Here is a 23364-nt window from a genome sequence, read left to right on the forward strand (position 1 = left end):
TCTATCCCTATATAAGATACTAAAATTTATTGGAATCCTTTGGAAAAAAAACTTTCTAAAGGATATTTATTTAAAATTCACAAGCAAAATTATGGCTGTTAAGAACATTCACTAAGGAATAACCCACACTTAAGAAATCTGAAAGATTTTATAAAATCATTACAAAATAAACAAGGCATCCTAGTCCAGGCTGATATAATTGGAAACCTATATAGACTTGATTATACGACGTACAGTAAACTTATTAGAAAAGAACTGAACTTGAAATATAAAATAACTACAAAGAAGTACCTGAGGGATATAAATTTAGAAATGAAAAAGGTTATGATGAAATACGATTTAGTCGACAGAACAGAACCTTTAACACCGTGTGAACCTAAAATTAATCTTAAAGACCGCAAGAAAAATTTCTGTGAGAACCCGTCTGTAAGACTTATATGCCCAACTAAGTCAGATATTGGCCGACTTAGTATTTTGGACTATATTCTGCCCTATATAATCCCTAACCTTTCCTTGAAATTATGGATTAACACTGATGAGGTAATCAATTGGTTTAAATCTTTAAATAATAATAGCAGATATTCTTTCATCCAATTTGATATTAATAATTACTATTCCAGTATATCCCCTATTCTCCTAAATAAATCACTCATTTTCGCAAAAAAACTCTCTCATATAACTAGGGAAGAAATTGATATTATTTTACGAGTTAGAAAAACTATCATTGGATTTGAGGGAAAATTGTGGACTAGAGCTGATACTCCAAATAATTTTGATATAACCATGGGCTCTAGTGATTCGGCGGAGGTAACTAATTTAGTAGGAACTTATTTATTAAAATGCATAAGTAGAGAGATCCCCGAATTAAAAGGGGGTTTATATAGGAATGATGCATTATTTATCGTCCCTAGTAATAATAAATCGATAATTGAGAGAATAAGGAAGAAAATTAGTAGATTTTTCAAGGATTTCAACATAGGCATCACTTATGAATATAACACTAAGATAGTTAACTTTCTAGATGTTACTTTAGATTTAAACTCAAAATTATATTACCCATATAGAAAAGATGTTGAAGTGACTAGATACGTAAATAAATTATTAAATCACCACCCCCTAATATACTGAAATCATCTAACAGTGAAATTTTTAATCCTCACTCACATCATTACAATGTTGCCTTATCTAGAGCAGGTTATGACCAGGAAATCACCTTCCTAGATCTTGATAATATAAATTTTTCAAATGAAAAACTGAATGGAAATAGTTAAAATAATATAGAATCCTCAATTTAAAAAAAATATAAACCAACCAAAACAAATAACCTAGTATATAAACCCGATACAATAAATGGAAATGGAAAACAGGACATAAATAAGTATAAAAAGGTTAAGCTAGATAAAATAAATACAAATAATAATATAAAAATCTCTCCCACTGAAAAAACCCTAATAAATATAAATATAAGACCAAAGAGTATAAAAAATATCTAAAGGATATAGATAACATTAATATTTCTCACCCTTACTCAAATAAAAAATTCAAAAGAAAAAATATTGTATGGCTAAATATTCCCTTCAACTGAGCCATATCTACGAACAAATACGGCAAATTTATGTCCATACTAGAAACAAACTTCTCTGCTTCCCATAAATATTATAAAATAATTTCTAGTAGATCAATGAGAATATCATACTCTACTCTTCCAAATATGGGTACCATAATAGCTAGACAAATAGAAAAAATATCAAGTTAACCAGAAATGTTATAAATAGCAACAGCAACAACAACAACAACAATAATAATAATAATATAATAATAATAATAATAATAATAATAATAATAATAATAATAATATAAACAATAATAATATCAATAATATAAATGGTAATAATAAAAATGTGGAAAGTGAGGAAATAAAGAAAAGATTAGTAACAAGCAACCCTAACTTACATAACAATATAATTATAGATAAGGGAAATCACACTAATGCTAGTAATAGTTCTAATAATGAAAATGAAAATAGCTTGTTCCTAAATAATACTAATATCAGGAATCCTCCCCCCAGTTGTAATTGTAGAATTAGATCAAGATGTCCGGTATCTGGCAGATGTCTGGTTCAAAACGTAATTTATAAATGTACAATATTATGTCTAGCATATTCTTTTAATTTAACTCATAAATAAAATAAATGACTATTTACTAACTAACTATGAATCTATATTAATAGAAATTGATATACATTTATTTATATAAATATGAAATGCTTTCTATATTTTCTATCCCTATATAAGATACTAAAATTTATTGGAATTCTTTTGAAAAAACTATGTAAAGGATATTTATTTAAAATTCACTAGCAAAATTATGACTGTTAAGTGGTAAAGGACATTAGAAATCTCTAGGGCATTAATAGTCTCTATTCTCCCTACCCCACTAGCTTCAGCCTACTAACTTTAGCTAAAATACATTCAAAATATGTGTTAGTGAAATTCCTCATAATGGTGCTGGATATATGTATATATGTATATATATATATATATATATATATATATATATATATATATAATATATATATATATATATATTATATATATATATATATATATATATATATATATATATCTATATATATATATGTATATATATATATATATATATATATATATTATATATAAGGGCTTAGTAAAATAAATTACTTTGCCACATACTGAACTCATTAGAAATAGCAGCTAAAGAAATTTCTTCAGCTATTTCTAATACTTAAAGAAGATCTCTCTCAGATAGTGTTTGCCTAAACCAACTCACAAAAGTATGGGGGAAAAAACATTAAAAAATCAAGTGCAAAGGTTATTTGAGAACGTACGTTTCTAGATTAGTCAATTCGACATTTCTTGAAATGTCGAATTGACTAATCTAGAAACGTACGTTCTCAAATAACCTTTGCACTTGATTTTTTAATGTTTTTTCCCCATACTTTTGTGAGTTGGTTTAGGCAAACACTATCTGAGAGAGATCTTCTTTAAGTATTAGAAATAGCTGAAGAAATTTCTTTAGCTGCTATTTCTAATGAGTTCAGTATGTGGCAAAGTAATTTATTTTACTAAGCCCTTATATATAATGTAATATTTTGAATTCGCCTATAATGGTCCCTTTACATACTGAATACTTGGTGAAATTGATTAATAATTAATTAATTTTACCCTCAATTGTTGAAATTATATATATATATATATATACCGACAAAATATGTGGTGACGCATTTTCACTTTGTGGTAGGAAAAGTTATGGGAAAATTAATTTCGCGTTATAAGGTTTCAGGAACTATAAAGCGAGGGATTCCTGCATAAACATACATGCATAGTACATATGTATATATACATATATATATATATATTATATTATATATATATATATATATAATTATATATATATATATATATATATATATATATATATATACATAATACATACATATATATTGTATATATACATATGTACGTATGTATGTATGTTTATGCAGGAATCCCTCGCTTTATAGTTCCTGAAAACCTTATAACGCGAAATTAATTTTCCTATAAATTTTCCTACCATAAAGTGAAAATGCTTTACTCGGTAAAAGTAAAGAAACAACAGTAAGAAAAAATGACGAGAAAATAACATGAAAATAATAATCTCTAAACATAGTCCATATGTATGCATAATTTGAAGAGTACTATAGATACAGAAAGAGATTGATATCGTAATATGGTACGTCCTCACTGCAATAGATGTTTACTACAGTATGAGGTGGGATGTACTTGAATGAGAGTTACTAAGAAAGTGTGGGACACTAATTCATCGTCATCAACAATTGCTGGAGGAGAAAAGAACTCATGAAAAATTGTTTGATGTTTATGGTACATCATATCTTCGTACAGCTAAGTATAGGAACTGAGCTGTTTGTAAGCTCTCAAGTAATTTTTATGTAATGCTCACTATTAGGGTTGTTACCAAAAAAACTCTTGCAAACCTTCTATTACTATCAATCCTTTAGCCAATATTCTTTGCTGTCAGTATATATGGACGTGGTGGAATATCAGTATTCTCTTCTGTATTCTCAATTTGCTCGCGTTCAACAACAATGTACACTAAAGTGCCTTTTAGGAAAATTCGCCTCGATAGAAAACAAAACAATAATATACTTTCGACATGAAATTATGATATTTTATTCATAAAACTATTACGCTTTCCTCAGAAAATCACCTAAAATGTGCTTACATTATCATTCTAAGTAATTCTCTTTTTAAGGATGCTGGGATCTGATTTTTCTGCTGCTGCTGTTCTTATTACATTTGGAGCTCTTCTTGGTAAAGTCAGCATTCTGCAGTTGATTGTTCTGGCGTTGATTGAGATTGTTTTGTTTGTCGTCAATGAATATATTGGTCTCGAGATACTACACGTAAGTAAAACTGGTTTCTTTATAGATTTAATGCATTTATACACACACGTACACACACATACATACACACGTATGTATGTATATATAAATACATATATACATACATACATACATACATACATACATACATACATACATACATACATACATACATACATACATATATATATATGTATATACACAAGCATATATACATGCAGATAAATATAAGATTTTTTTTTAAAGTTATAAAGGTTTAACTTTTGACCATTTTCACCCAGTCAGAAAACAGGATTTGCAAGCTGTCAATTCGTGCGTGACGTGTTTTAATATGAAACTGAAAATAAATCAACTTCTGTTTTGCGCACGACATATGACCCCTCATAACTCCTTTACTTTCTGGAATTTTCAGAAAATGTTTGCACATTTGTATTCTACACTCGGGAATTCATCAGAAAAAGCAAAATTGGGTGGGTGGGTCGTGGAGCACATCTCTCGACCAGGGTACAAGCAGCAGATGAGCCAATCAGCAGAACACAGCTTAGAATATATTTGTCAACACATGCTCTCTTGCAGATAAAAGAATGCTCATGTTCTACAAGTGGCTCAAATTAACCAAAATTTTCAAAACTTTATTTATTGATTTTTTGCGGAAATGAATTTCAAAGCAGTGATTAACATTGTAAAACCTTATCATTGCACCGAATATGAAATCAATTCGAGCAGGAATTTAAGAGATTGAAAACTAGTAGACAACTGAATAAATACATAGTGTCCCTATGGCATGAAAATATTTGTAACTCTTATTGTAAATACTATGTAAATTGAATGATATTTATCTTATACTGGATGGAGTACTTCTTAACGGAGCAATAAACTATGAATGTATATTTATGTATATGTATGTATATGTAAAAGTGTGTATATATGTATGTATTTATATTTATAACAACCTTATAAACCTTCTGAACTCTCTGACGAAGACCAGAGGAACACCCAAGTACCTTAATCTTATCTACCAAACACTTTAGTTCACTGTAGGGATAGAAGTAAAGTGGGGTACTATGATCTCTTGACTGAAACAGCTGTAGGATACTATCCTACCTTCTATACTCTTACGTTATATATTTTAATAATTACTGATATTTTTATATTTTATATATTATATATGTAAAGCATAAAATGTTATACATGTATGTATATTGTTATAATTGTTTTTTTTTAAGTAAATAGACGTAATATAATGTCTGAAAGTTGATGAGCCGCGGCCTTCGGGCTAAAACATCTTTAAGGATTTAAGGATTTAATACCACCGCTTAATCTCCTCCATTTTCTTATTGCTGTATAAATTAAGGGTAAAACAACTTTTTACCCTCACCCATTTATTACATTCAGTAGTGTAATTATCATGCAATGAAAAAACACTTATGTATTAATAATTGGGTATTCTACCAGCAGTATATTGGATAGATATTATTCCTTATTTGGTTGGATTCACAACCTCTAACCTCTTGGAATATAAATATACATGTATATATTAATATATATATATATATATATATATATATATAATATATATCTATTATATATATATATTATATATATATAATACATATGTGTGTGTGTATGTATATATACATATATATATGTGTGTATCATACAAAATTAGGAGTAATTTTGTCTGTTATTGAATGCTTGTAGTGGCCTCTGTCTTAAAATAGCCTAGTTTTGAACCTTCGCATAGAGCAATTTGAATTCAGTAATCTTAAAAATGCATAAATACACTTATTTTACGTCTCTCTTGCGTTTACACGGATTTAGGCAGCGGAAATACAGAAGTGTGAATCTAGTGCTACTCAGTGATTATAATTTTAAAAGCCCATAACTCCGAAACTACTTCAACTAGAAAGCTGAAATTTGAGATATACTATTTCTGCATTGCATTGAGGAGGCGTTATGAACCCCACCTAGAATTTTGCATGATTTGAGTCAAAATCGGTGATCGATTGCTTAAGTTGGGGGTAACATGTTTTTCAAGTAAAGCAAAATAAATGTTAGTTTCCTGACTTCTATGAAATTATTCATCGAATTACCGTATAGGGTTATTAGGTTGTGGAAAAGTCATAACCCAAATATATATGTGTGTATGTTTGTGATGTGTTTGTGTGTGTGCATTCACGTATATACATACATATGCATATAGATGTATCTTTCTATTAAAATTCGTAGACGGTTGATGTTGGAGGTTCCATGTTTGTCCATGCTTTTGGTGCCTACTTTGGATTGGCTGTCAGCCGCGTTTTATATAACCCAGAAGTTGAAGAGTCGAAAAAGGAAGGAGCTGTATACCATTCTGACATTTTCGCAATGATCGGTAATATATATTTTCGGTATTACTTTCATATCTCTCTTTCGTCTTTCTTTTTCGCCTATTGTTCTTGTCTATATTTTTGTTGTATTCGTATATTCAGATTCACGCCATTGCTGCTTCTATTCTAAGAAGTATGGTATCAGTAGTAATAGCGTGCCTCCTCCTCTACTTGTTGTTGTTAAAATAAAAAGCAATCATAAATATATGATCGCTTCTAATTTAACACAGTGTAGGGAATTTTCCTGAAGATGGTGCTGATCCATAAAGTCGAAACCATTATCTGAGGGGTACCTTATATTCTCAATTCTGGAGAGATGCAAAGCAAAGCTGCCCTCGGTGGGATTTGATCTCAGAATGTAAAGTGCAGAAAGAAACCCTATAAGGTACTTTTGTTCAACCTGAAGAAATTAGATCCTGAATTGTCAGCCAGAAATTGAAACCAGAGCCTGGGTGTTTCGGAAATCTCTGTCCATTTGTTCTGAAGAACTCGAACTATGAGATGTATGAGTCAGCTGTCAACTCCTGACCATTGTCAGTCAAGTGCAGTTCAACTTAGATAATACACGAAATATCTTTTGTTAACTGTCACCTAGTTTAGCAATGGAATTGTTATAAATACAGAACGCTAAGCAGAATTCTACCACTCTGTATCTGGTTAGGCACCTCCTATAGAGATAACATGCCTACTTTGTTTTTACTCAGCCCTATCAGAAAACTAAGATGTGTCGCCCGCTCATTACTTGGTAGCTGTCATGAAGGTAGCTTACATCTTACATTCGCTTCGGCCACTTACTAGGAAGCTACAATGACCAGTGATATCAATATGAAGGACAACAGAACTGCTACCAGTGTTTATGTATATTAACAGCAATTTGGTGTAGTTGTTTGGCCTCGTAACGTAAATTAAGTTATATCAAGTCGGCTACTTCTTCCCTCATCTATTTCCATAGACTATAAATTTACCCTCATGCAGCTTTTGCTTCGTCTGAACTTCTCTGAAGTTATCCTATGTATACAGAAACTTTTGTTTCTGAATTTATCCTATGTATATATATATATATATATATATAATATATATATATATATATAATATATATATATATATATATATATATATACGGGCGTGTGTGATTGTGTATAGAAGAATATATTCATAAAAGGAATTCTGACCTTGTCTGATTTTCACGTTTTATTTACAATCTTATAATGATATAAGATAATATAATACGATAAAATAAAATAATAGAATGTTAAATGTTCATTCTGATTGAACTAGTACTTTCATGCATTAAATTCTGCAATCTTCAGGTTCATGTAGTAGTGGTGACAGTCATGCTTCACAATTTTTGACTGTAGCGAGATGATTGAATCTGTGCGTTAAATACAGTTGGGTAGGCTCCAGATGCTAGGTTTTGCAAACTGTATTCTGACCAATCAGTGTATAGTATCACTCAATTACTTAAGCTGATTGGTTGGTTGAGCTGATTGGTTTAGGCGTCACGCTTTGTTGGACATGTCAAGGGTCCTATATCTTGACCCTGGCCGAAGCAGCAATTGTTGGGCTATTTTTAGAAATGTTGTAAATAGCCTTTGTCAGAGATTTTTATATTTTTATATTTCAATTGTCATCATCATCATCATTGTCAGCACCTTAAATATTGTTGCTAGTGGTGATGGTGGTGGCAATAGAACTTTTAACCCTAAATAAGATAATTTTCCTGCTATCTAAGTATTATTATTATTGCTTATTTAGCTTGGGTTCGAATTTATCAATAAAATTCTTTTCTCTGATTTTCCTTTCGATTTCACTTGGGCTGTGTAATTTGTAGAATGGAAATATATATATTTTCCGGCCACATGTTGCTAGGTGGTTACTCAAAGGTATCTGACGGACCTCTGGGTCTCTAATGTGTTGCTGGTGTACACGTGAGCGTTCTGATAGTGCGTTTCCCGTCTGACCTACATATATTTCTTCACAATTTGGGCATTTGATGCAGGTAAATTAAATTTCTGCTTTTGCAGTTCATATTTGCGTTTGTGAATATTTCCCGGGTTTTTGTGTTTATATATTGGCCGGTATGTATGAATTGGCATGTGCCACATCGACTATCATTGCATTTAGATACAGTGAATGTTTGGTCTTTGTTGCTAAGGTCAAATTTTGCCTTTGTTAGTAATTTTTTCAAGTTTTTAGGCTGTCTTTTACTAAGCACCATAGCTCGATCCGTGATTATGCCTTTTAATTCATTACTTTGGGCAATGATTGGTAGGTTTGCCTTTGCAATGTTGAAGATATTCTGGTGACATGGGTTGTGTGTCACTATGAATGGTAAGACTTGTTCTTGTTTTCCTCTTCCTTGGGTTATCCTAAGTTGTTGTATGGGTATTTTTATAGCCCGCTGTATGCCATTTTCTATAAGTAGAGATGGGTATATTTGTTTGAGCAAAAATTCTCTTAGTTCTATTAGGCGTTTGTTCCTGATATTTGCATCTTCTATAATGGTACAAATTCTTCTGGCTAGGCAGTATGGGATGTTGCGTTTTGTATGTGGTGGATGGCACGACTTAAAATTTAGGTATTGATGTGTGTCTGTGTGTTTATAGTATATATCTGTGGTGATGGTGGTGTCTTTTTTAATTACCATTATATCTAGGAATGGTAATTTGGTATTACTCATCTCCTTTGTAAATTGGAGAGATGGGTGTAGGTTGTTCAGGAGGATATTGAACTCTTCCAGAGTATTTAGAGATTCTGTCCAGATTAAGTTTTGATGTGATAAGCCTCTACACTAATATTCCACACGATTTAGGAATAAAGGCGATTAAATACTGGTTAGAAAAACATAGAGAAGTGATTCCCAGCAGATTCACAGTGCCATTTATATTAGACACAGTCAAACTTATTCTAGAAAACAACACATTCTTCTTCAATGGAAATAATTACATCGATGGGAACGAGGTTTGCTCCCGTTTACGCCAACTCTGTAATGGGATACTTAGAACAACAACTCTACCAAGTGGTGGAGGTAAACTATGGCACTGGATTTAGAAAGTATATTGAAAAGGCATGGAAGAGATACCTTGACGACTGCTTCATAATCTGGACAGAATCTCTAAATACTCTGGAAGAGTTCAATATCCTCCTGAACAACCTACACACATCTCTCCAATTTACAAAGGAGATGAGTAGTACCAAATTACCATTCCTAGATATAATGGTAATTAAAAAAGACACCACCATCACCACAGATATATACTATAAACACACAGACACACAGACACACATCAATACCTAAATTTTAATGGTAAAATATTTATTTACCTTCACCCGTTTAATACAATAAATAAGTTAGTTGCATTGCAATTAAAAACATTTGTGTATTAAGAATTTGGGTATTATACCAACAGTATATTGGATAAGTATTATCCCTTAGTGGGTTGGATCCATAACCCCTAACTTGGTGTTATATATATAACATTTATATGTATATATATATATGTATTTATATATATATATGTATATATATAAATACATATATATATATACTATATATATATATATATAGTGACGTATATTTGCCATTTGAATATGGCTAACTCCTAAGGGTGGATGCTACTGTAGTTTGTAGCCCCAGGAGGACACCTCCTCCAGCTGGCTATAGACACACTTTCTGTGCCCTATCAGTATTTGCAAAGGGAAGCCATCCTTCCCGTCTTCAACTTATGATACACACGGACTCGAGTTTCAGAGTTTTGACCCGTCATCGGCGTGTGACAATCATAGTTGTCGATGAGAAGTAGGTTCCATTCACAAATACGCAGGAGTGGCTGTGTGGTAAGTAGCTTGCTAACCAACCACATGGTTCCGGGTTCAGTCCCACTGCGTGGCATCTTGGGCAAAGGTCTTCTGCTATAGCTCCGGGCCGACCAATGCCTTGTGAGTGGATTTGGTAGACGGAAACTGAAAGAAGCCTGTCGTATATATGTATATATATATATATATATATATATATATATATATATATATATATGTATGTATGTATGTATGTATGTGTGTGTGTGTTTGTGTGTCTGTGTTTGTCCCCCTAGCATTGCTTGACAACCGATGCTGGTGTGTTTACGTCCCCGTCACTTAGCGGTTTGGCAAAAAGTGACCGATAGAATAAGTACTGGGCCTTCAAAGAATAAGTCCCGGGGTCGAGTTGCTCGACTAAAGGCGGTGCTCCAGCATGGCCGCAGTCAAATGGCTGAAACAAGTAAAAGAGTAAAAAAAAGAGTAAAAGAGTATACTTTTTCCTGTATCGATTGACACTGATATTGAAAAAGTAAAATCAAACAATGATAAATCTCAGAGCGAGTTATAAACAGTAGCAGCAACACATCGTGACGTATATTTGCCATTTGAATATGGCTAACCCCTAAGGGCACAGAAAGTGTGTCTATAGCCAGCTGGAGGAGGTGTCCTCCTGGGGCTACAAACTACAGTAGCATCCACCCTTAGGGGTTAGCCATATTCAAATGGCAAATATACGTCACGATGTGTTGCTGCTACTGTTTATAACTCGCTCTGAGATTTATCATTGTTTGATTGTGTGTGTGTGTGTGTGTGTACATACATACGTATATACATGCATACACATATACATACATATATATATATATATATATATATATATATATATATATATATATATTATATATATATATATATGTATGTATATACGTATGTATGTATGTACACACACACACACACACACATATATATATATATAGATAGATAGATGCAGGTGCGGCTGTATAGTAACAAACTTGTTTCTCAACCACATGGCTCTAGGTTTAGTCCCACTGCGTGGCACCTAAGGCATTGGGCTTCCCAAAGATTTGTGAGTGGATTTGGTGGATGGAAACTGAAAGAAGCCCGTCATATATAAATATGTGTGTGTGTGCGCGCTTGCACGCACATATACACACATCTATTGTTTGTATGTGTGCGCGCTCTCGCACGCAAACACATGCACACATATGAACACGTCTTCCTTATTTTAGTATTTACTTTTGTTCCTTGTATTGTGCTTTTCTATGTGAAATACCATCACATATTTCAGGTACTGTTTTCCTCTGGCTGTTTTGGCCCAGTTTCAACAGTGCTCTGGCCTTAGGAGATGACCGTGAGAGGGCTTTGATCAACACATACTATGCTCTAGCGGCCTGCTGTGTAGTTAGCTTTGCTGTGTCATCCTTACTGGACAAGAGAAGTAGACTGGACATGGTAAGTACAGGGTGTTTGTTGGGACGATGATGATGATCATCATTATCATCATCATGGAGATGATGATAATGATGGAAATGGTGGTGATTAGTAGTAGTAGTAGTGTTGGCGATAGATTGATAACATTTTATATGAAGTTAGGAATTATTATAGTTGACGTAATGATAATGGAAACGATGTGAATAAAGCACATACGCATAAACACACGCACACATACGCGCGCGCGCACACACACACGCGCGCACACAAATATACATATAGATAGATATAATATTAGGAGATTGAGTTCGTATTAGACTTTTATTAGGTACAACATATGTTTCGAACCATCAGTCTGGGTTCCTTCAGGTACATTGATAAAGAAGTCTCACTAGAGATTTTTAGTGTCGGTTGCCTAGTTGTTATAGGCCCATCAAGTTCGGGAATAAAACAAAAAAAAAAAAATGATATTATGAAACCCAAAAATTCAAATATGAACAAGGAAATCTTGCTTTCCAGTTTATATAAAAATTACCCAATTATACATACATACATATATATATTATATACATATATACATACATGTATATACATATACATACATAAGCATACACATACACACATGTATACATACATATATATATATATATATAGATATATATATATATATATATATATATATATATATATATATATATATATATATATATATAATATATATATATATATAGATAGATAGATAAATAGATAGGTAACATAAATATACACATATATATATACATATACACGCATATACATATAGATACGTACATAGACTCAGACACACACACTCACGAAGACAAACACACACACACGCATACACACACACACACACATAGATCTAGGCTAAACATAACGTGCTTTTCCTGCTGCTCTTAAAATAAGGCTGGCACTTCTCAAAGATTTTCCAATTGAGACTGTAATCCGTAGTGCTTACTTTTATTACCCATAAACGTCTAGCCAGGGCCGTGATATTGAAGCAGGACTTACGTTTAATGTGATTTCACCTACATTTCTAAGAACCTAATTTTCTGCCTCAAATATTGACTATGTGAATATTTTATGGCGGACAAACAAGCTGGCGATAATTTAATCATCTTAGAGATCTCCAGACCATCCGCCGTCCGCAATTTCTGCGCAGTGAACCATAACTCTCAACATCACTTCGTTTTCAGCTTTGTCTTTCACGATAGCTTTCCCATCTGGTGGCTCTGACGGAAATTACAACTTTTCCAACTGCCGGTCACTCACCACCATCACTTAACTGCATACATTAATATAACTACACATACTAAATATTTCTTTATACATACAGCAATTTACTAAACACATACGTACACAACATACACGCAAACACATACATATTACATATTCATAAAACATTTACAAACGTATGTGCACTTGCACATACAAAGGTCAAGCTCATAACATAGACATGAAACACATACACGCACATAAAATAGCATATATGTACATAAAATGGCATATACATACATATAGTTACTTATCCTTTATCTCCGTTGAATGTTACTTTCTTAGTTGTAAAATTCATTTCCGTCACCTCGTCACTTTCGACTGAAATATGCAGTCTGTCCTTTAACTAAGAAACATGTTTCCATTTTCTTTTTTCTTCTCTCTTTTATTTTTAAGATACACAAAGAATACGAAACGTAAGACGTTCTTAGGCTTTCTGTCACTCCAGTTTAAAAGTGATATATCACATTTGCATTTCCATTGTGTTCATTTCTATTGTTTAATTTCGTATGCGTGTGCGTGTGTGTGTGCATATATATATATATATATATATATATATATATGTGTGTGTGTGTGTGTGTGTGTGTGTGTGTGTGGTGTTTGTTTGCATGTATCTGTGTGCAAGCTCATTCGTCTTTTCTTCGATTAACCAAGAAGACCAAGGTCTTCAACAACGCCACCAATAATTACTAATAATAATCTATGAATATGTTTCACACACACACACACACACACCACACACACACACACACACACACACACACACACACACACACACACACACACACACACACACACATATATATATATATATATATATAAAACATTATTGGTGAATTGAAGAAATGGAGCTGAACGCAGATTGAACAGAAATCGTTTTATTTCATTCTACACGTGTTTCGAAAGGCACAAATTACCAAAATCCGATTGAATAATGGGACCATATTGTGTCTTTCTCTTCAGGAAGAAAAAAGGAAATCCGTTGGAAAAACAAAAACAGAACAGAGGCGGAGCAAAAAACAAATCGAACTGTGCTCCGCCTCTGTTCTGTTTTTGTTTTTCCAACGGATTTCCTTTTTTCTTCCTGAAGAGAAAGACACAATATGGTCCCATTATTCAATCGGATTTTGGTAATTTGTGCCTTTCGAAACACGTGTAGAATGAAATAAAACGATTTCTGTTCAATCTGCGTTCAGCTCCATTTCTTCAATTCACCAATAATGTTTTAATTTCAATTATCCGCACCAACGCACGGTTGCAACGCCAGATGGTTGTACCTCCAACCGTGCTGTTTACTGCTGTGATTTTTGCTACTAAGGTATCGGTTAAACTGTTGATTAATCTACTACAAGATTATTCATCTTTCTATTTCACATAATATATATATATATATATATATATATATATAATGCTTATTTTATATGCGTACATATATATGTATGTATATATCACTGAAGTACAATTTACTTCAAATTTTATCACATATTACAGGTTCATATCCAGAACGCTACTCTAGCTGGTGGAGTCGCAGTGGGCACTTCTGCAGATTTGATGATCCAACCTTATGGTGCAATAATTATAGGTTCAGTTGCTGGCTTGGTCTCTACTTTTGGTTACAAATATATAACAGTAAGTTGATTATAAGTATTTTGGGATTATCTATGTTAGACAGGAGTGTGACTCCTTCACCGCATATAATATATTCATTCACTCCATACACCATAGAACTCTTTATTTATTAACTCACATAAGTGAAGCACAATCATAAAAACGAGCTAATAGGGAAGCAGTCCAATGTGTTTGTGTGTATGTATGAAAGAGTAAGAGAGTGTGTGTATAGACTGACCTACACACGTATCCATGTAGTTAGATAGTTAATCAACTATCATATCTGCATTCCCTCTTGCGTTAGTCTACACTCATAATGGTGAAAAGCATTTAAATGAACTAAAATGAATAATGTTGGTGCATCAGAATGGCTAGAGCTTTTTGACTGGAACATATAAATGATAAAAATGTTACGTCCACAACTATTTGCTAACTAGAATTATTTCACTTTGTTTTAACTATATATCACTATATCTTCATGACATAAGTTTTACTATGTTAAACATTTCGACCATGCATACGATTTGAACACACAAATGCAGAATAATAGTAACATTCTCTTTCTCTCATCTCACTTTCCCTCTCTCTTAGACTCCTCTTCCTTCTCTCTCTTTCTATATACATGTATATTTCTCTATTCGAGTTATTACCTCCCTTGGCGTAAGCGTAACACACATGATAGAGACAGTAACGCATGAACGCGTAGAATGATAATATAGAATAATGATGATGATAATAATTGACAATGGTGTATTGCACTCAAAGGCAAAGGTTGTAAAGCTATATACACCGCCAAACGTTGAAGGACTAGGGCTTATCTGTGTGAGAGTTTGCGTGGTTAATGAATGCAGATCTCTGTAGAACAGCAAATACCCTGCGGAAAGTATTGTCAGTCTGAAGTTCACAAATTGATAGGGAGTCAAAAAAATGATTCATTCCTAACAGGTCGTCACAACTTGTTTAAATGAAAGCATAATGATAATAATAATATTAATAATAATAATAATAATAATAATAATAATAATAATATAATAATAATAATAATAATAATAATAATAATAAAAATAAGGCGCAGGAGTGTCTGTGTGGTAATTAGCTTGCTAACCAACCACATGGTTCCGGGTTCAGTCCCACTGCGTGGCATCTCAGGCCGACCAATGCCTTGTGAGTGGATTTGGTAGACGGAAACTGAAAGAAGCCTGTCGTATATATGTATATATATATATGTATGTGTGTGTGTTTGTGTGTCTGTGTTTGTCCCCCTAGCATTGCTTGACAACCGATGTTGGTGTGTTTACGTCCCCATCACTTAGCGGTTCGGCAAAAAGAGACCGATAGAATAAGTACTGGGCTTACAAAGAATAAGTCCCGGGGTCGATTTGCTCGACTAAAGGCGGTGCTCCAGCATGGCCGCAATCAAATGACTGAAACAAGTATAAGAAAGGAAAGAAAGAAGAAAGAAATAATAATAATAATAATAATAATAATAATAATAATAATAATAATAATAATAATGATAATAAATGCCATGATGCAGTATCAGGCGCTGGCTCTCATGGCTTCTGATCTTAACTGATTGGAAGTGTTATCATGTACACTGTTTTGTCTTGGTATAAAAGATGAGCTACAGGAGATATTCTGCTCAATATCATAAATTTGCTTGTCAGTTGTCTGACCGTAATCAGTTGAGCATGTCCCTCGGTGGTTGACAATATGTGCATCTCTGATCACGGGGAGAAGTAGTGGGGGAGCATCAATGCCATGTTTTGAGAGGAATTCTTTGGGGTTTAAATAATTCACCTCTGGAAACATGAGTGTTTAGTTCAACATCCATAAACAACTCTTATTCAGGGTTTTTTTTTTGAGCGTGATGGGCTACTCGACGTGAAGAAAATTCTAACTGGATCTCTCCTGTAAGGTCATGCCCTATTTATCTTGGTATGGGATCACCATTTCACGCACATATGGTTGTGATGCACGTGGCTGGTGTACCCTTATCAGAAGGGTAGTCATGGTAGGTATACTGGGGTTCGTATATTTGTGCCCCATTGTCACTTTGATGGCATGCACTTCTCTCTAATAATAATAATAATAATAATAATAATAATAATAATAATAATAATATAATAGTAATAGAGCACCGTGTAGTGAACAATCTGGGAAAATATTCATTACCGCTGGTTAATCAGAATGTGTCAAGTAAGAAGTTTTAACTATAATTGTATAACACAAAAGAATTCTTTTTATCTCAATAATAAAAATCTCTTTGATATGAGAATTCCTTTTCTTTTTCTTTCTCCCCTCCTTCCTTATTACTTTTTCTGTTTGCTTTTCTTTACCTTACTTCAATTTGCTTCATTTGCAGCCGTTTTTGTCATCCAAGCTGAAAACTCATGATACGTGTGGCGTGAACAATCTGCACGGCATGCCTGCTCTTATTGCAGGTATTGCCGGTGCTGTCGCTGCAGCGATTGCAACAGAAGACACTTATGGACTCAGGTACGATGTTGAATTTAAACCATGATAAACTCGTTACAGAGTAAGATAACGACACATATAATTTTCGAATTACAAAGACCCTTACTTTTTGTCTCAATCGAGTTTAGTGGATTAAAAAACGTAAATCTTCTTTCTACGTACCAAATGCTGGCATATCGCAAGAGGGACTTGAACTTCATGCAGCCACGTAACTTAATTACTCATCAGTTGTACAATGCCGTCATATCTTACACTGGTGAATTCAACTATCTGTAAAGTCAATTTAATACATGAAGGAGTCAAGCGTAAGAGTCTAAGCATCTTGGCAACTGACATTATGCAGTACTGCTAACAGTATGTAAGCCGCCAGTTTTTGGTAGCCAATGGCTGTAATTATTCTTTCTCCCTCTCTCTCTCGCTCGCACACACACAAATACATATCTATATGTGTATGAATTTAGACATACCTTCACACAAGCTGTTATAATTCTACGCATATTCAATCAAGGCATGTTTTCTTTCTAAAACATGAAACTCTAAACATGTAACAGAAACAAAATTCAAAGTGGCTTTCTACGTGTCATATTTTCATTCGCAATACGGTTGGTTCGTCGTAATCATAACTCCCACCGTGTTTATTTGTGTTTTTGAGCCTAACAAAAACAATGGCAATACCTCTCGCGTGCGCGCGTACGCACACACACACACACCCGGACGCACACCACGGTCATACACTCACGAACGCACATATATGACTGTGCGGATTTTGTCATGTTCTTCAAAGTAATATTGTTGTGTCTTTTGTTATTGATTCTCGCCCTGTTCTGTGTAAGCTGACCTAAGATTAAAAGTGTTGTAGCAGTAATCATCCCGCCTTTATTTAAAGCATTGTCTTCCTTACATGACTTTGTATATATATGCTTCCGTCTCTTTCAAGAGGAAGATATATATTTCTTTACTACCCAAAAGGGCTAAACACAGAGGGGACAAACAAGGAGAGACAAACGGATTAAGTCGATTACATCGACCCGAGTACGTAACTGGTACTTATTTTATCGACCCCAAAAGGATGAAAGACTAAGTCGACCTCGGCGGAATTTGAACTCAGAACGTAGCGGCAGACGAAATACGGCTTCGCATTTCGCCCGGCGTGCTAAGGTTTCTGCCAGCTCGCCACAGAGGAAGATATAGTTGGTTTTTAAGAGTCGGGAGAGCACACATAAATGTATTATTATTGATCTATGAAATACCTTACAGTCATTTAATATATTTAAACATTTGGCCTCTTGTCACAGCCTAGAAACTAATATTTGACTAATATTTACTTAAGGAACACCCCTGTACCGTACATACAATCATTAGTTTATTTGTTCTAAATCCCAAACAAACATACATCTTTAAAATAGATATACGTATCTATACAGTAGACGAATCAACTTAGGACGAATCAATATAGGATGAGCTGAGTTAACTATTCGGATCTCAGTATTCCCTTCTAAATTACAATCAAACTGAGTGAGAATCATTTGCACATTCTTTTGAGTGGCTGTGTGGTAAGTAGCTTACTTACTAACCACATGGTTCTAACCCTGTCCAATCGATGCATATATATATATATAATATGTGACAATTATTCGGTAGCCATGATAAAACTCAGAGTTTCGGATATCGGGGCGGAAACCCACGTCGGCATCTCTTCAGTTATCGGGCCATCGTTTTCTTCAGATGAAGAGATGCCGGCGTGGTTTTCCGCCCCGATATCCGAAACTCGGAGTTTTATCATGGCTACCGAATAATTGTTGCATATTATATTTACAGATAAATTCCTCTATTTACATAATATCGCGGTCGCTTTCATTCCTTTGTTGTCTAACCATTTCTATCAATATATACATATGAAGTAACAAACTGAGGAAAAGAACTCTTTCAAAGGAGTGTGTTGAACATCCTATTCACTGGTACTTCAACTGGATACGATATAAATATTAGTATATTTCAATAATAAAGATAAATTAAATATAGAGATATTCTATCGACATTCAAGAATTTATTTATATTACAATATTATTATTAGTTAATTTAAACAAATACTTTCTTTTTTATAATTAATTGAACAATTTATTTTATTACCCCTGGATCACCTATAAGGGACCTAGGTGTGTAGTGCTATTAAACTAGCTTTAATTTGGAAGTTAATATATGCCCTCATTTAGTATCGAAACCTACTATTTCTGTGGTGAAGAGCTCTAGGCGCTATTTGTGGGGATGGTGCAAAGGATCTTAATGCTATTTATATTTAACGAAGGTAAAATTACCCTTGTGTAGGCAGGCTATATTTTGATACACACACACACACACACATATATATATATATATATATATATATATGTGTGTGTGTGTGTGTGTGGTGTGTGTGTGTGTGTGTGTCTGTGTCCGTGTGTTTATACAACCTTATATATATGATTTATACAACTTTTCCATTAAAAGAAAGTTGTAGAGTTGGCGCTAAGCACCTGGTGATTTGACTCTTCTTCGGGAAGTAATCGCAACATGTCTCGAATTCTGTATGTCTGGTCATCTATTGGCGCATACTACTGATCACGTATGATCAAGCAACCTATTCTGTATATCACCTTCGTTGTGTCGGTAGTTAATGTACATTCATATGCTCAATTACGCGTAACTATGCATACATACATACATACATACATACTACATACATACATACATACATACATACATACATACATACATACATACATACATGCATGCATGCATGCATACATACATACATACATACATACATACATACATACATACATACATACACTAAAGCCTCTACATGTACACATCAAGATGTATATGCATTAACACACAGCAGTGATATTTACATGCCTTTTGTTTTTCAGTGTACATAGCACTTATATACATACATTACATGCATACAAATATACATAAATAGCTGCCATATACCATTAGTTATCTTTACCTATAGCACACATCAGAACCAAAATCAAGTTTATATCTCAACACGTCTTCCAAAAATACACATGAATGGAAGTATGTATGTGTGTGGGTTTGTGTAAATACAGTATTTCTAATTTTACTTTTTCTCTTATACGAACACTACCACTTATGTACTTACTAACTTTGGCAAATACGTACTGATACACACAGAGACCCTTCTTAACACACACAAACGCCACACGTGCGCACGTAAGCACTCACACATATACACACATATACACACATATTAATGAATTACCATTTTCTTCATTTTGTATTTTCCAGTCTCTATGAACATTTTCCGTTCCGTCTTCCTGCAAGCAACGGCACAGAGTTTATTCGAATTGGAAGTAACATGTCGATAGAACTAGGAGCTGGAAGAAGTGCCATTGAACAAGGAGGATATCAGATGTTAGCTCTTGTTATTACCCTGGCTATTGCTGTCGTTGGGGGAGCTCTAACAGGTAACAATTACTTTCCAGAAATCAAGCCATCACCTCAGTTCTATAGTTATTACATCAATGAGATGTGTGCTATAGCTCAGGCTTCGTGGTGATGGCTAAAACAAATTCAACAGCTTACTAATCTCTCAGTTAATAGCAACATTGTGCAATACGAGTTTGTCTTTGAGCAGCAACTGTTATTTCCTATTTCCCTACACATAGAAAGTATGAAAAATGGCAAATATTTATTTCAAACTTTGCTTTTCTTACATTTATTCAAACCCCACCCAAAGAATCCCTCTCAACACATGATTATACTGCTCTCCCACTACTTCTGCTTATGATCAGAGATGCACATACTGTCAGCCACTAAGGTGCATGCTGTAATGGTCAAGGTCAAGCAACTGACAAGCAAATGTTTGGTATTGAGCAGATTATTTGCTATAACGATATTTATGCTTCAGCAACTCAGTACTGAATTTATCTGAAATGTGATGGAAAATAGGTCAGCATCAAACATTAATGTCTAGGTCACAAAAGCAAAGTTTGAAGGGAATAGTAGTCATTTCCTTTAATTTCTATATAGAAGCAAATAAGAAATACAACTTATTGATCAAAAGCAATAAAATAAAATAAAATAAAAATTTTGTTACACTATAATAATTGAAAAAAGAATTACTTCAAGTCACAAAACACATTAGCATTCGCTGCTAGCATTCAGTTCTGTATTAAATGTTTATGCTCACGCAGTCTTACGCCAGTCTGCCTGAAGATTATGTCAAGGATAGAAGTATCTGCGGAATATTCATCCATTTACACTGTAATTCAAATGAATAGGTTTCGCTGATTAAGTGACTGAAACACTTGACGTTATGAGATCCATTTACCCTTCATTCATTCATTCATTCGTCGTCGTCGTCATCATTATTATAATCATCATCATCATCATTGTTGCCATTGTCGTCGTCGTCGTCATCGTTGTCATCATCATCGTCATTGGCATTGTCGTCATCATCATTATTTTTCCATGGTCGTATAGGTTGGCAGGTTCAGCAGGAACCGACGATCCAGAAAACTACGCTGAGCTCCAATATCTGTTTTAGCATGGTTTATAGAACTGAATGCCCTTCCTTATGTCAGCCATTTTAAATGATGTATTAGTTGCTGTTCTTATGGCAAGAAAAAAACCCTTGACAAGGTGGGAGAACAGTATTGAAGGACGTGGAATTGTGCCAGCTTTTGAAAATTTAAAGTATAATGCAGGAACAAGAAAAAGTGTCTGGTTAGAGAGGAAATATATAGCTATTCCAGCTGAAAAGGAAGAAAAGGTGAAGGAAATGTCAGGGTGCCCCTTCAAGATATAAGAAGGTGGATATTAAAAAGAATAAGGAGACAGAAACTAGGATGGCTTGATGAATAGGTTTGTGAAAGCAATAATATTTTAGTGTAGATATACGAAAAATAAGGAATTGCTATATTTCAGTTTCCGTCGACCAAACTGACGCACAATGCTTTGGTTGGTCCGAAGCAACAGTAGAAGATAGCTGCATAAGGTGTCACGCTGTGAGACTGACCCCAGAACTATTTGATTGGGAAGCAAAATTCTTACCACCCAGCCATATCTATCTATCTATCTATCTATCTATCTATCTATCTATCTATCTATCTATCTATCTATCTATCTATCTATCTATCTATCTATCTATCTATCTATCTATCTATCTATCTATCTATCTAACTATATATGTCTAGTATACGTAATTAAGATAGTATTAAATTAAAATACACACTGATGATAGACCAGTTACAGCAGTATTTGTCCGGAGATAACATCATTTATGGACTTGCTGAGAGCGCGGAGTTGCACTCAGTCACATCAGCTATATATATTGTAACAGTGTTTTATTGTGTTAAGTTGATCATATTGACATATTCTCTCTAGTATGTTTTGTCTGTATCTGTACATACATATAAATAATCAAGTCTCTAAATTTAGGGACAGAAAGTGACACCGTTTAGAGAAAATACACTTCCAAAGCGTAAACAAAAGCATCTGTGGTTGCATTAGTTGTTAACAGCCCCACCATCTCCCCTCTCACATATACTTGTAGATATACGAGTTGAAATAATATATATGTATATATAAAAACGCACGCATGTGTCTTTGAGTGTGTGCGTGTGTGCGTGTATATAGACATATATTTTTCTACTAGTATATCTAATTGCCTTTTGGAATACACTTTTTATATACATCAGTAATGCCTTCCCCACTGGAAAACCCTTCCCTGTATATTGCACAAATGTAATTCTTTCTTCCAAAATAAATTGCACTTTATATTCGAGGCTCCGATGAAGATATAAGATGTAATTCGGGCATTCAACTAAGAATCCACGACATCTTATAGCAGAAACAGCTATTAGCTAATGAAGTTCATAACATAACAATCGTTTTTTCCGTGTCATCTATTTTTCTTACACACACACACACACACACACA

At 33.7% G+C, this 23364-nt stretch overlaps 1 protein-coding gene across 1 annotated transcript in view; it reads left to right on the forward strand.

Annotated features, from left to right (window-relative positions):
* The window catches only part of LOC115221400 (ammonium transporter Rh type B), a 76103-nt gene that overhangs the window by 51183 nt on the left and 1556 nt on the right, over nucleotides 1-23364 (forward strand). Inside the window, exons 4-9 of the mRNA XM_029791578.2 lie at nucleotides 4291-4441; nucleotides 6650-6794; nucleotides 11897-12060; nucleotides 14824-14961; nucleotides 17306-17439; nucleotides 20710-20888. Of these exons, the coding sequence (XP_029647438.1) occupies nucleotides 4291-4441; nucleotides 6650-6794; nucleotides 11897-12060; nucleotides 14824-14961; nucleotides 17306-17439; nucleotides 20710-20888 (911 nt within the window). The remainder of the gene's footprint in view (nucleotides 1-4290; nucleotides 4442-6649; nucleotides 6795-11896; nucleotides 12061-14823; nucleotides 14962-17305; nucleotides 17440-20709; nucleotides 20889-23364) is intronic.

The sequence above is a fragment of the Octopus sinensis genome, linkage group LG18 (assembly GCF_006345805.1).
Source record: "Octopus sinensis linkage group LG18, ASM634580v1, whole genome shotgun sequence".
In the NCBI taxonomy this organism is placed as follows: domain Eukaryota; kingdom Metazoa; phylum Mollusca; class Cephalopoda; order Octopoda; family Octopodidae; genus Octopus; species Octopus sinensis.